Source organism: Strigops habroptila, chromosome 1 (genome assembly GCF_004027225.2).
Source record: "Strigops habroptila isolate Jane chromosome 1, bStrHab1.2.pri, whole genome shotgun sequence".
Lineage (NCBI taxonomy): Eukaryota > Metazoa > Chordata > Aves > Psittaciformes > Psittacidae > Strigops > Strigops habroptila.
This window is the reverse complement of record NC_044277.2, coordinates 16,201,384-16,217,818: the sequence shown is the minus strand read 5'-3', so window position 1 is coordinate 16,217,818 and position 16,435 is coordinate 16,201,384. Positions and strand designations below refer to the sequence as shown.

The 16,435-nt window shown below is 35.6% G+C and overlaps 1 protein-coding gene across 1 annotated transcript in view; it reads right to left on the bottom strand.

Annotated features, from left to right (window-relative positions):
- Positions 1-16,435, bottom strand: part of CSMD3 (CUB and Sushi multiple domains 3) — a 609,188-nt gene that overhangs the window by 382,663 nt on the left and 210,090 nt on the right. The window contains 1 exon segment of the mRNA XM_030493685.1: positions 6,117-6,229. Coding sequence (XP_030349545.1) covers positions 6,117-6,229 — 113 coding nt within the window.

The following is a 16,435-nucleotide window of genomic DNA, read 5'->3' as shown; positions in this document are numbered from 1 at the left end:
CTGAATCACTCTTTCAGTGCAACCTGCACTGAAAGGATTGCCCATCCTTTGTTTGTTGCCCATACATAGTTTGGGTTCATGCAGTTTTGTTATTTCATAACGCACCATTTTGCAACACCTTGGTTTGTCTGCCAGAAGAGCCTCTGCACTTCTGCCACTGTCATAAAAGTATCTTGGATACACTGTGATTTCATATGTGCACACAGACTCATGCAGCTGAACTGTGCCCCACAGCTCCTCAACTGTAATTGTTATTTATATACCAATAGGTGCCTAAATCTACAGGCTACCATACAGAGACATCTACATTTTGGTGTCTTGGAGCCGAATCTCACATAGGACTTCATTACAACTTCCGAGTCTTCCAGCAGTAATACTGTGTACTGTTTTGAGCCTGTTTTCCCTTTCTGGCAACTCAAGACATGATGTTCTGAGGCAGCTTAGAACTACTTACTTTTGTTCTTTACCTGATTGCCAATTGCTCTCTCAAAGCAAAACCAACAAATAATCTAAGAAAACTCTAAGCCCATAAATCTTTCTGAATTAAGATACATTTCTATTCACATGCAAAATGACTGAAGAAAGAGAGGAACAATGGAAAATCAAGCAGAGAAATAGAAAACTTTTCAACATCTGTTTTTACTATAGTGCATCACACACTGAAAGTGCTGGCATTTATCCATCTTCAGCTCTACATAGTTGACTGTGAAGTATTAAGCACTGTAACCATTTGCATGCATTTCAGTATGAGCATGACAGCTGAATTCTGTTCTGAAAAGCTCACTGATATATTTCATCTCTTCATCTGTATTTTTCTGTAAGCAAAGATCCTTACGGAAGGCAGATGCCACTGTGCATTCAGTCGACATATTTGATACTATTTTGTTCACAGTAGAAGCATTAGTTTGTACATGGCTTAACCAGAGGAGGAGGAAAGGAGAAAGAAAGCAAAACTAATTAAGAAATGGATTTCACAAGTGAAACAAATAGCAAGTATAGGGCTACTACTGAAACCTTCCAGAGCTTAAAAAGAGAGGGGAAGGAGAGACGTAGAGAGAAAGGATTCTGGATCTCAAAAGACAAGAAAGTTATAAATTCTTAAAGTAATGTTTACCGATCAGAAAATGAAGAATTCTTTTCCAAAAGCCCTTACATAGTCCAAGTATGCTTGACATAAAGAATATTGAAGTTTATGCATGCCAGCTTCTAAAACTGGAAGCTGTGAAGATAACTTAATCCCTTCTGTCTACTTAGATAATATTATGGATTCATACATAAGTAATGGAGTGCAAAGAGTGGCCAACAGAAAGCAGTAAGTGAAAGGAACCTTTACAGGAACTGCAAATGGATGGAGTAAAAATGTACAACTAATTTTAGAAACAGCAAAAGAGGATTACCAGTGCCAAGAAACATTGAAGCGGCAGCTTCAGGAAGATCCAATGAAGCTTTGGTTCTACTTCACCCAACAGTTTCTAACTCATTTAGAGTTTTAACAGAGCAACAAGGACAGAAAACATCACAACAATGAACCCTCAATGAACAGAAAGAAGTGCTGAAACACAGGTGATCAGACAAGCAAGAAAAAGCATGTCTCGGTAATGATTCCACAACCTGGGTAGGGAAACAAATTTGATTCTCTGCTAACTGACATAAAGCACTTTGATTATCATTTACCAACATCTTTTAAAAAATTGTATAATTCAATATATTTTGTGAGTTAGAATGAACATTAAAAGCATTTAATAAACATAACCTGCACAACAATGTACTTAAATGAAGCTGAGAATTTCCCATAGTTTCATGTACCTCAGTAAATTTCATTTTTTCTGTATAAGGCAATTTAAACAGTCACAGGTGTTTGCAAGGCCTGAAACAGAAAATTAGGCAAAATATGAAAATTAATGAAATTAAAAGGAAGTTTATAAAAGATTATGTAATACCCTTGGTTTTCTGTTGGCTAGTTTTTTCTTAGGCAGCTAGATTTTAAGACTTTTAATTGCATCATTTTTAGTCTTTGTTTCATGTGTCTAGGCCACTATAGCTTTACACATTACACTGAAGCTAGGCCATGTGAAGCTGCCTTGTGGAAAAGAATCTTAAAAAAGCCATTTCTCTAAATTTAAGACAGTAAGATTTGGTTATTTCATATCCTGCCTAAAAAGTGGCCATAAAACTTAATTTCTTTTGTTTGAATAAGGCAACAAATGACAATATTTTTCAGATTGTAATTGGTATAAATGGCAGGGGGTTGACAGGAGGGGTGTGGGGGACTGCACATGTGACCTCTGTGATCACAGCTGGTGGCAGCTGGCTCTGCAATGGACCCATCACAGGACACAACCGAGCCCAGCAGCAGAATCTGTGGCATCTCTGTGAAAATGTATTAAAGATGAGGCAGTAAACACTGAGAGAAAGGAATAAGACCAGAGCAGAAGTGCTCCATTCCAGAGCTAGTGACACCCTCAAAGGGACTGGAGCCCACGGGTAACTCACACTGGAGCAGGTTCTTCCTCTAAGAGACCATGGCCCATGGTCAATGCACATCAGAGCAGACGAAATGAGTAAGAAGGAAGGAACAATAGAAGAAAAGAGTGAGAAATGAGAAGTAGCAGAAAGAAACTCCTGCGCCTTGACCTGAATGTCCTGCACTGTGTGTCACATCACCAAAAAGACAAAGTGTAATCTGTGGTGAAGTAAATAGAGGAAGAAGAAGGAGAGATGTCTGGAATGAAGCTAAGCCTGCAAAAGGGGAGACAAAAGGTGTTTTGCCTAATTGTTTGACTATTTCCCAACATTCAAATCAGTAATTGTTTTATATTAAAACTCATTTACCCAAGACAGAGTAGTTGAGGAGTAATTTTGCCCATCTTCATTTCAATCCATGAGTTTTCTCACTCTTGTTCTTCCTAACTTTCTGCCCTGTTCCATTGTGGGGTTGGAGTGAGTGGCTGTGGGAATGCTTCTCTGATACTCTGGGTCATACCACCACCCAAATATACTTGCGCAAAATGTACAGTTGTTCAAACAAAGCCAGGAAGCCAACGGAGTGATGAGGTGAAAAGAGCAAGTACCAAGAAAGTGCCAAGCAGTGACGGAGTAAAAATTATGCAGTGGTCTGAAGTTCAGAATTTGGAGTCATCCTTTGAAAGATGCAACAATAGAATAAAAAAAGTTACAATAGATGAAGTGGTAAGAAAATAATTCTGGTTATAGCGCTACTACATAGGAAAGATGAAGTTTGAAGGAGGGAAGTCAGAAAGAAGTTACAGTCATATCTATGTTAATGAAGCAGGGGAAAGAGTGAGTTTTCCAACAGTTATTACAGTGTAGTACAGGGATAATACAGGCTATTGAAAGGATTAACAGACACTTTCTCAAAAGTGATGCAGAAAAAATTCCTGACAAGAAAAACCAGGCATGTGTATCTGTACTACATGGCTCTTTGGAAAACTTTTTTTTTATTTTTATTGTGACAACTCGTGTGTCCTGGGTTCAGCTATAGCAGTCATTTTTCTCCTTAGTAGCTGGTGCAGTGCTGTGTTTTTAACTTTCAGCCTGGGAACAATACTGATAACACTGATGTTTTTAGTTGTTGCTAAGTAATGTTTACTCTGACCAAGGACTTTCTCAGTCTCATGCTCTGCCAGGGAGGAGGGGAAGCCGGGAGGAGGCAGAGACAGGACACCTGGCTCAAACTAGCCAAAGGCATATTCCATAATATGGCACGTCATGCCCAGTATATAAACCAGAGGGAGTTACCCGGAAGGCCCAGATCACTGCTCGAGTCAGGCTGGGTATCGGCCGGCGGGTGGTGAGCAATTGTGTCCTCTCCCCTTGTTATTTCCCTTATCATTATTATTATTAGTGGTAGTAGTAGCGGTTTTGTATTACACCTTAGGCTTAGTTACGGGACTGCTCTTATCTCAACCCATGGGAGTTACATTCTTCCGATTCTCCTCCCCATCCCTCCGGGAGTGGGGGGAGGAAGAAGGAGGGGAGTGAGCGAGCAGCTGCGTGGTTCCGAGTTACCGGCTGGGCTCAAACTACAACACATGTCAGGGCACCAGTGAAATTACTTTTTGAAAATGGTCTTTACTAAAAGGCTTAAATTTCTTTTTGACCAGGAAAAAAAAAAAAAATCAGTTCTTAACAAACTGAAATATTTTGTGCTTTTTTTTTTTTCTAAATGTATGAAGGATTTTTAATATGTTTATGTGTCTCCTTTACCCTACAATCAATCCAGAAATCACTCCTCCCTATTACCTGACAACGTATTTTTCCATTTTCTACTATCAAGGATAATTTTTAATGCTCATACCTGCTGGAGTAGGGACATTTGATGTTTTTACATGCTGAAATTACTTACTGCTTACTTTTTTTTTTCCCCCCGAAGAGCTGTAAAAGGTGTTTTCTTCATTTTAAGAATGATGGACTACTGCAGAATTTCACAACTTAGTATACAGTACAATTTAAACATGCATTCAGCAATATGCCATTAGAAATTACATAAGCAAACCAAAATAATATTTAAAAAAACCCATAATGTAATCACTACAAACTTAGATGGTAAAGACAAATAGAAGATACACAGTATATTCAAATTTTCCACACCTAGCAACTCACGTTTTTTATGACTTGCAGAAAACATATTTTGAAACTAAAAAAAAAGCCTATTCTCCTTCATTAACTATTACCTCACACTCTCAGCAGGAATCCAAGTATGTGTGTCATCTGAGATAGTTTGCTCTTCTTTTCTCAGTAGTTCAAAATTAACATCTCAACAATCCAAATTACTTCACATAAACCACCAAAATAGTCATCACATGGTTTCTCAATTTTTGAGGTAGCCTCTAATAGAGAAAGTTTCTACTTTTTATCTCTTAGCGGTCCCATAAACTAGCAATTTCCCAGTAAAGAAGTGTGGTTTATCATACTCAGTATGAAGGATACCATGCAGAAAATGAGTCTGTGCTTTTCAGTTATAGCAGCCCTGGAGCTACAGTAGGAAGGCTCCTTTTATCTAAATTCACTCAGAATACACATTCCACAACTTCTATGAACTTGGGAAGTTCAAACAGAGACATACAATATTTGCTAACACAGTAATCAAATTTGTTCTGTTCTTGTATAGAATATGTTATCTGAGGCAATCACAGAGTTGTGAAAAGTTTACTATTATAAAAGATCAATTACATAAAAAGTAGTCCTAGTGTTTTGTTAGTTGCATTTTTTACATTAGTTGATTAATTTTATCAGATTCTGCACGTTTATTTACCTAATCTCTTCCTATGCTGAATTTCCTATAAAGAACTGTTAAAGAAATTCATGAACTAAATTTCATTCAGAATGCCATGAATTTTTTTTTAATCAGATAAATGGAAAAGCACAAAAGCACAAAAAAGGGTTACTGTTCCCTGAAGATCCATTGACACACTGTAGATTTGAAAAATATTATTTACAGTAATGTTTGTGAAAAAGCAGACAGTATTACCGTATACTAACGAAGCTCAGTTTTCATTAGCACTTCATCATTAGAATGACCTTGTTCCAAATGGTGATATTCCCAAGTTAATGCTTCAGATGCTTTCACTCTTACTCAGAATAATGCTTGTTCATAAAAACAGTGGATAAGAATCTTATAGGTTAATTAAACGCTTAATAGCACAATACTTTCAGAAAGAGGTAGTAAGAGATAACAGTGATTAAATGCCACATTAGTAAATAGAAACTTACTCACTGTTTTACAAACGTGACATATACAACCATAGATGCAGATACATATTTTAATAATAAAACCATTATTTCTGTATCTGTGAAACAATATCTTTCAGAATATTACGATCATTTTAAGAGCTCAGTACTTGCAAAGGATGAAGTGGATATCTGCTGTAATTTTTTTATAACCGTACTTAGATACACTAGATAATACACTGCCCATACTATAACATACTGTAATTTGATATAACAGGTTGCAGAACTGAATTTATCATTATGCAAATACAAACTATACCTGCATGAGGATTTTTAATATGGCCCTTCCCATTTCCTCTATAACTTCAGGCACAAGATTTTTTTAACAAAAAGAACCACAAAAAAATGTATTTCTTTAAATGTACCTTGGTAGTGAGCACTAAATCCACGGTATCGGTGATTGCTGTCTGTTACAAAATGTAGTCTGAGCCAGTTTTTGTTACTGATAACTGGAGGAGGTATATTCATTCCAGAGAGCCTAAATTAAAACAAACAAAAAATATTATTGAAAGATTATCAGGGATGAAGATCACTAGATTTTCATAAAGCTTTGATAAAGGTCTTGTGTGGAAATTTTTTTTTTTCAAAGACACATTCACTGACTGCTTTCTGTAGGACTTTTTATTTATCAACGAATAGTATATTATTACAAGCAGGAATAGATAAGACTGTTCATAATGACCAAGTGATGAGATACGGATCAGTGCTAATCCAGAAACCACAGTGTCATGTAATCGGTCAGGCAAAGCACTACCATGGTGCAAGCATGTGACACTCAGGCTAGAAAGAGTTAGTGTCTACCCGGATCAGTTACCAGGTTGGGCAGAATGCTGCTTTGGGCACCAGGAAAAGGATTATACCCTGTGACTTTCAGGTTCAAGATATGGAGCAAGAGGGCTTAGATTAGGCAGGCCACCACACAGAACTATAAAACAGACACCTATTTTTCAAGAACAAGTATTTTTCTAAATTCAGGGTTAAAAAAAAAATAAAAAATAATCACTTCAGTGAATCTGAAAATAAATTATTAAACATACAGGAAGAGTACAGAGCTGTGGATTGATCCCAGCTAGCAGCTAAGCACCACACAGCTGCTCACTCACTCCCCTCCCTGTCCCCAACAGCAGGACAAAGGAGATTATAGGAAAAACAAAAGGAAGAAAAGTTCTGGGTCAAAATACAGACTCTTCAAAAATCAGTTTAAGAAGTGAAGAGGAGAGATAAAAGCACAACAAAACCAAGTGATACAAAGGCAATCATTCACCACATCTCACAAGTAGATCAATCAAGCCAGTCTCCAAACAATGGCTACCTGCCCCAAACCCCTCTTGATTTTTTATTGCTGACCACGAAGTTATATGGTGTGGAATATCCTTTTGGTGAATTTGGGTCAGCTGTTTATGATTTTCCCTGGCCTACTTAATGTAAGAACAGAGTGGGGTGGTGGGGAAGAAAGCCTTGATAATGTGCAAGCACTGCTCAACAGTAGCCAAGACACTGGTGTGTTATCAGCTCTGGTTTAGTCACAAATCCAAATCACAGCACTCTATGGGCTTCTGTGAAGACAATTAAGTTTGAGCCACTAGACCCAATATACAAAATTATCCAGACTTTTTGTTGTTTTTCTCTTTGTTTTTTAACATCAGGACATTACTCCAATTACTGAAGTCTTTCATCTTGACTTGCTCATTAGGATGGTCTGAATTAGAGGTTTGGTTTGGTTTTGGTTTTTTTATTAGATAAGATGTAGTTAGAAAGAAGGTGAATAAGCTTTAAATAAACAAACTTTCCATCAAGTCAACAATCTAAGATATATTTCTCACCAAAACTAGAAAGATAAGTCATATCTTCAGAATGTCAACATACTTATCTATGTCCTCCTATTTATTTCTAAATAGAGTCCTTCCTTTAGTTAGAAATAAAATAATAGCCAACAAGTATACCATTTTATGGACAGACACCGAGGATTCCTCTTCCACATTTTGGGGGAAAAAAAAAAAAAAACCCAAACAAACAAACAAACAAACGAAAAAAAAAAACCACAGAAACAAAAAAAAAAAACAACCAAAAAAAAAAAAACCACCCACATTCTATAGTGAAACAGATCACAAAGCTATTCAGGCAATCCACAACTGAGAGAGTGGATTCTGTTCTAGAACTTCTTTGCTTTTACAAAGGACTTTTCATATAACCCTCGAAGTGGCTTTGCAAAATACAGTAATGTCATTATCAATATTGTTATCATTATTTTACAGAGAAACTCATGCACAGAGAGAGAAAGCAATTTCAACTACATAGCAGACCAGCAACTCTAAGAAAGTATCTGCAAGTTCAAAGCTCTGGCTTTTACAACTAAAATCAAATCAGCACTGCCTGGTAAATGGCTGCACAGTCTTTTGTACAGTCCTCACCTACACCCCACCACCACCCCCCTTTATTCTATTAGAATCTTTTGCTTTGAATTTTCTTTAAAAAGGTATGTTTTTCTTTTTTCAAGTAGAAATAAATTTGACAATTTGAAATTGTTTATCAAATAAAAAGTCTGAAAAATTTTATATGGTGCTCTATGTTGAAATAGTACTTATTTTTTATTTTGGTGTGAAGTGGTTTTTCCAGCTGTCCTGTGACAGTAAAATTAGATGAATATGATGACTTTAACAAATACAAGTGATACAGTCAAAACTACCAAAAATAAATCAAAACCAAATATTTCATCATATAAATAAAATATTTTGACTCATCCATTTCTCATTAGACATCTCAGTTTCTTTAAACAGTATTTCTGAAAATAAACTTACTACATTTTCACCACTAATAGAATAAAGCTTCAAGCAGACAGAACAGTGGCATTCTCTAAACTTTTATTCTTTGCACTACTGTCAGTGTTCTTTTTGTTCTTTGCTTCTTTGTTCTCATGCAGTGCCTAGACCTAAATTTCAGCTCAGTCCTGACTTAGAGCTAAAAGCTGACCAGCTCAGGCTTTGAAAACTTATGGCAGTTTAGATGCAGCTGAGCATCTGTCTATCTAGTTAAGTTTACCTGTCAAATCAGTTATTCATTAACACATCTATCCTTGACAGGTATAGGTTATACTTAAGATGATTCTAACTTCAGCACATGTTGCTATCATCTGAGTTCTAACTAAATTCACAGTTCCTAAAATCTGATCTTTACAGCTCATGATTTCTATGGAATTGTTCCCAGAAAGTAGATTTGCAAACTGACAGAATTTATAATGGAGACTGGCATAAAATGAATGCTTATTCTGCTCATATAACTGCTCCTTTTCTCACATCAATTTATCTTCTCAGCAAATTACAAAGCTGTTCACCATTACCATAATGCACTGGCAGTCCAACCTACTTCTATGCCAGCTACTGTTCCAAGCATAGCTAAACTGCATCGTCTACAATATTTTCCTAAATTCAAAGAAAAACACCGTATCTACTATAAAGGAAATGCAGCTGCCTCTTTTTTTTTATTGTTCAAAAGATGTAGCTCCCCCCAAACTGCACAGAAACCTGCATAGCAAAATTAACTGGCAGTAGGCTTCCCTTCTGCAGTTTCATAAACTCTTAGAAATGTCCATGAAGAATCTTCAGATCACTGGTTGTGAACCAGAGATTTAAAGTATCTCACCACTATGTGTAGTCAACAACGTTTACCTTAGATAGTCTGTTATCTAATGTAAAATGCATTTGGGAAAAAAAAGTGCTTACTGAAATAGTGCACCTTTGTTAGTAAAAGTGTAGGGATTAGTAAAAGTGTAAGACTATGCATACAGACAGACCATTGAAGTTCCCATCTTTGCATCTTATTTGGTTTGTGACTGTGGGTAAATCACAGTTTACAGAAGAAATAAGGAACTAATATTTTTGAAAATAAAAACATTCTTCTCTCACTTCATTACAACACTGTGCCTCTAACTCCTTCTCTTCTGCACACTTTAGGAGGTAATTTTCAAAAATCACTCTGCTTTAGGCTAACACTGGTCCAGTGAAGTCAATTAGTATTTTATTCTCCCTCGAGTATCTAACATGTAATTTCCACTTTATGTTGCAAAGTATTGGTTTGGGTTTTTTTAATAGCATGATATGCATGCTCCATTTCTTCTGAAGACATACTGACATATACTAAAATACCATACACTTACTTTAACATTTGAAATGCACACTGCCAGCTAGCTATAATCTTGACAAATAGTTTTAAAATAGCTGTCTTGTTCATGTACTAAACTAGCTTTAATTACTAAAAATCTTCTAAAATTATAGCTCTTAAAACAGGAATTAAAACAGGCAGAACTGTCTTTTTTCTTTTAAGTCAGGTGCCAAATAAATGAGGATTAGTAGAAGACACAAATGATAAAACAAAAATCTTTGATTTTGTACAAAGTTCACAGATACATTTTCCTCATTTTTACAATAATAATAGCCAAAGTATTTAACAACTACTTCCATTCACACCACTGTTTTCTTTTTCATACATTGCTCATGTGCAATGGTTGTCTGTCATCTTGTTAAGAAGTGGCTCAGAAGCTTTCTTCATCAGTATCATTTTTTATCACGATTAAATACGGTATATAATATACAAACAAAAGAAGTAATTTAGATATGATATGGGTATGAAGAGAGGCCAAAAGTGCCCACATTGCAAAGGTCCAGTCAAAGCTCAAAATCAGATTAGTTAATAAATGTGTAAAAACTTCAAGGAAGGATACAAACACTACGAAATATGCATATAAAGGGTAGGAGGTACAAAAGAGTCAAACAGGCAGTCATCACTCTATTTAAGTTCCCAATTCTATTTTATTATGTTTGAATTTGTATGGAGAGAATGGTATCAGAATTAAAGCTTTGTGTGTTGCTTATGTATTTGGAGCCGAAATCAGTGACAACGAATCAGGTATTCTTTCAGTCAAATTGATTCATTCACAAAATGTGCATTTTAATTTTGAAGAAAGATTATTATCAAGTAATAGGCATGCAAGCCCTGCTAATAGAAGCAGACATTAAAAATGTCCGAAAATATTCCAAACATATATTTTTGTTGGAAAAACATACAGCAAAGCTTTTCACAAAATTTTTCATGAAGCATATAGTTACTGCATTTCCTCACAAGCCAGGAGATTTACAGAAATCAAACTGATCAAAAAAGGAATTTGCAGTTGATAGATCCTCTATAAGCACTGCTGAAATCCATTCTAATACTTCCAAAGCTTTAGGCTAACACAGAATTACATTTTGGCATGACTAGGTGCGTACATAGATCTCATTGCTCAAACATATGCACTACAAAACCGTAAGCACTTGTTTTGATTCTAACTGCAGCTGTGTGGAGTCTTTCTCATTGGTATTATTTCCTTGTTGAAATAAAACTGCTATATGGAAAGCTTTGATTAAAAAACATGTCACATTCTGATAAGAGTAATCATGCATTATCCATGTACATGGACATGCTAGTGGGGCTTAATACTTCCATAGCACAATAGAAATACTACAAAAGACCACATCCTAACCAACAGAAGAGCACTTGACCTGTGACTTACATGGTTTGGTTAAATTTTGGTTTATTTAGGGAGCAGGTGCATTAAAGACAAATGTGAAGTATTAAGCACGTACAGCTTATCGTGCTTCCTATGCTGGTATGCAACATATAGTCATCAGTAAAATTTATAGCATCCTTTACTTCGTTTTTCATGATTGTCTTGATCCCATAAAACAACTCTTCTAACCAGCTTCATAATGAACATCTTTTATAAAAAGATCCACTCCACAATGTAGATGTACTCACCCATGGATAGAAGACTAAAACTCAGGTCTCTGAATTTAGAAAGAACCAGATTTACACTAAAGCAAAGCTGAAATTAACTGAATATTTAATACATTGCTTGATTTGAAAGATTGTGAAGGACTTAATGATTAAGTTAACATACCCCTCTTGTTCCATCAACCCAGTTAGTAAGATGTTTACACTGAGGTTCAGACACTAAACTAACCATTAACCTTTTGGTCAAACAGTAAACAAGCAAGATGACTACACCTATGAATATCTGTTATGTTTCCAATTCCAGTGATGAGATTAATGGGCCTTAGTGGCAGCCATTATAAATGTATCTATTGCATGACAACTTTGGGTACTGGCCTTTTATTCCTTTTTTTTTTTCTGGAAATGTTCTATCCAAATTCCATTATATCATCTTACCGCAAGGACACTGTGACATATATTGTCAAACTGCCAAAAATAAACCCTCTTCTAGCTCTTAAAAAAAAATCTATTGCTATCTGAACTAAGAACTCAAGATTTTAATTTTGTTGAAGATATCAAATAAATGTTACATGCTAATAGATATCTTTGGATAACAAGACAGATCAACAAGATGGGTAATTGCCTGTAAATTGTTCTTTTGTCAAGTATTTAAAATATAAACATTAAAGTAACATGAAAGTAAGTATTTTCAGAGCTGTGGATTTCCTAGAATTTTAACTGCAGCTTACATTTATGCAGCAACATATATAATATTGGTGTATCTGTATTACAGTAAAAGACTTAATGAGATGTCTCTGTGACAGAAGCTATAGAACTTTTACATAAGTGTAAATTTTCATTTAATTGTAGGTGTGAAACTCAAGCTGTAGGTGGGTATCAGGGCTGCTCTTGTGTTAGCATCCAGTACACTTGAGTCATTAATCCCTGGATGATTCAGGGATCGTTATCAGTCTGCTATTTACTAGATTGACCATCTAGTGAGGTAGCAGACTGGCATGAGAAAATAGACCAATTTGAAAGGTAATTACAATATCAAAATATGCAGTTTCCCAACTGAGTCTTCAAATAATGAAAACAAGAAACAATACAGTGAAAGAAAGATTAGGTTGGAAATACAGCAAGCAATTAAATTAAATTAAAGAAAACAAAAGAGGATGGTAGTTGAGTTAATCTTCTGCATTACCATAGTCCAATGTCCAGTCATAAGGAATGACAGAACAGAAAGTAAACGGTACTAATTCAGTCTTGAAGGAGTAAAGAAAACATAGACTCCTCTCCCTAAAGCCAGCTCTTTCTCAAAGTTAAACATGCATCAGAAAACAAAAAGTTTCCAAAAGTGTCTAAAATATAGACGCTAAAATATTCCATTAGCAGTTTGAGGGTAATATATCACTCAAGTTTTAAGTGGTTACAAAGGCACAAGTCAGTGAAAGACCTAGTTCTTAAGGTTGGTTCCTGTAAAATTGTCTGTAGTATGACTAAGCATTTTATTCAACTGGGAATCAGGACATTGACAAATTTGAAGCTACATATAGCCTTGATTGTTGTTTTCATATCTTAGAACTGCAACCAAATGACTGACAAAAAGCTATTTTTTTACTTTTAGAACAGTAAATTACCACCCTTCAAATTTAACCTAACGAACTATTTAGAACTAGACAAAAGTTTTAGGCAGAAACTCCACTGCAATCACTTATTTCTGATTCATGAAACAAACATGAAAACTTAAATAAGCCAATGTTTGGGAAGAAGGGGCGAAAAAAGTTCTACACTATGTCACCTTGAAAATATACTTGTTCTCCAAAGTACTTCAACAGTCTGTTGATTAATTTTTGGAATTATTCAGCTAGAGGGATAAAAATAATTCACCCTATGACTCTTTTTGTCAAGTTTGTTATGATTTCTGGAAGACTGAAAAAAAGTCTTTGTTTTAAAAATGTCAGTGTTGAAATATATGAAAGCCCAGTCATGCCTTTGCAAAGTTGGAAGAAGTTCAATTTTGAAGTAAAGTTACTGTCATATAAAGCAAGTCTACGAGAAACCACTGTATGATCATTAAGGACTGAATAAAGATTCAACTGATGATTAATGAAAGTTTGTAGTACTGTGGATATGAGATGTAGAAAAGTGCCAAGATTAAGAAATGCTTTTTAATTTCAGAAGTAAACTGCAGCTTATAAAGCCAGATGTTCATATGTTAAAGATTTTCTAATTAATCTGTTGACTTGGCAGAATAATGAAATTCTTTGATGAAAGGTAAAAGGAGACTTCCAAACACATACTCTGAAAAGTTAATCTATGATACAAGGAATGTGTTGTTTGTGACACAAGTAATAAACATGACACTGATAAACAGTGTTGCTGTCCTGACTGCATGAAGGACTAATGTCATAAGTTGCTGATTTTAATATAGATGTCAGGGACTTCGAGTCATTACTCATAAATGCGATGCAAGTAACCGATACACAAAGTGACCTCGTGCTTACAACGTCATTTTCCTGAACATATCATAGAATTAATATAAATACAGATTAAATTCACCTGGGCTGCACATAATGGCTAACATATGGGTCTTTCTACCACACAGGCTGTCACAAGTTGCATAGCTCCTTGGTGCAACTGATGAGACCAAGCCATGGTCAGGACAGTCAGCAAGGAGCAGATGCAGATGAGTTTGAATGCACCAGTGAAAACATGCAGCCCCAGCGCCAGCAGGCTATACAGGGAGGCCTCCCGCAAATGACTCATTCTAGTGGCCTAGAAGCTATGATAAGCTGGACACCAAGAGCTGTCACAGGATTTCTTTTCCTGGAAATGCTAAAGCAAACCTGTAGGGCACTGTCTCTTTCAAAATCAATGTATGCGATTATTCGAGTGTTTTCCCTGGAATCCTGCACAATTCTTCTCTCTACTTTCACAGATACTCTAAATAAAACTGAACTGAATATACCTTGTATCTGACCAATTACTTCTTTGTGTAACAGCCAAAATGAATAATGGACCATTATCTGTGAGACGTTTACATAGTTTACCTCTCTTGAAATGTTGCCAGTATCTTACTATTTCATAACCAGTTATTTTCTCCATTTTCTTTTTTTTCTTTAAATGCTAGATAGAAAATTATTATACTTACAGGTCTACTGTCCGAATAGGGGAAGGAAGCTTGTTCTTAAGTCTTTATAGTAAGTGTTAATAAATGAACCAAACAAAAAAAACATTGCACCTGGTACTACAACTTGGTGTTCAACAGACCACATATGCAATACTATCGTATAGTTTGTTACACACAAAATCATGTTGGGACAGAAGAGAACACCTGATATATGGAGCCAAAATTTACTGTTAGTCCAATTAATGCTTTAATGGACTAATAGTTTAAATATCAGCAAGTCTCACTAATAATACTAGTAACTTCTTTAACTAAAGAAATCTTCCTAATATCTATCCCTTTTCTCTGCTATTACGGTCATCCTTTCAGTGACTTGCTGTGTCCTGAGATCAGGGCTTCATTCTTTCTCAAACAGAAGGAGAAAAATGTTTATTAGGAGTCATCACTATCCTGAGGTCATCCCTGGAAAAATGTTAATGATAAAACTCTCCTCTCTCAGTCCTTAATCATCTTTGAGCTATTTGATGTTTTCTTGATGTTTTCTTCTTCAGAGCTTGTTATTGATTCCCAGCCCTCCTCAGCCCCTGTTAACATACAGGGCCAATGTGTGTTACACAGCAACTGCGTAGGGTTGTCAGACCTTTACTATACGTGATAGTCACATAGTCACTTGACCAGTAGGCAACTGTCAGAGCTCAAACAAGCTAAAACCAGCTCAGGTCAAAGACACCTCAGAAGATTCCTAAGACAATCTTGCTGTCAGATCAATACAAAGATTGTGGTCATTTTTCAATAATAAGGCAAAAGTCATACTTACTGGGCTACCAGCTGATATCAGCATTGCCAGATTCATACTAAAGAAACTTGGAGGCATTGGAAATAGGAAGGAAAGAGTTCTTCTCCTGCAGCTAATTCTCATTTAACTTCTCTACCTAATCCTTAGTACTTCATGTAACTACAGTAGTTAAAATGAAAAGCACATACAGGTATGCAATATTCAAACTGGCAAAAGACTCTAATTATATTTTCTGTACAGCAAAAAGGGAAATTGGCATGCAGCTCTGGCTGGAGATAAAGTTTAAAATATAAGTCAAATTACTCCCACTCTGCAGCAAAATTAGGGACCCCATGGGTCTTATTAGGAAAAGTACTTTCAGAATCTGAAAGTTTTCCTGAATATCTGCCACTCTAGTTACTCATAGTTAGATATTAAATCCAAATGCAAATGTACCTTAAAAGAGCTGTTCCTTAAAATTAGAATAAAAATTCAAAAAGTACTGTCATGTTAGGCCTGAGTCAGTTATGTTATTTCATCTTTTTTAAGGGTGATAATAAGACAGTGCAAGTCCTGAAATGCCTTTAAAAAACAACTCATCAATACAAAGTAAGAGAATAAAAATTAAGCAGCTCAACTCAAACTACACATGATCTTTTTCTGAGAGTTCACTCCTTATTTCCTATTTTCTGCCTCTGAAAATCTATCAAGGTAGACCCCGAAATCTGTCAGAAAAGGCTATTCTTATTGCGGGATTTAAATATAATTACTGTTCAGGAATTCATGCAGATTAGTCACAGAACCATTCACCTGAGTTTCCACCTTATTTTTTGTGAATTAATGTTTTGGTCAGTTATATTTTGTGCAACAACTTTCTTCTACATCTCAAACATCTGGTCTCCTAGTTCTACTGTATTTATCACATAAGAGATTTACCTTCCCCTCTTCTGCAAGATATCTGTAAGCCAAAGAATTTCTTACTCAGTAATTTTATAGAACTTTCATCTCAGAGTGCTTGACAAGTATCAAGGAAC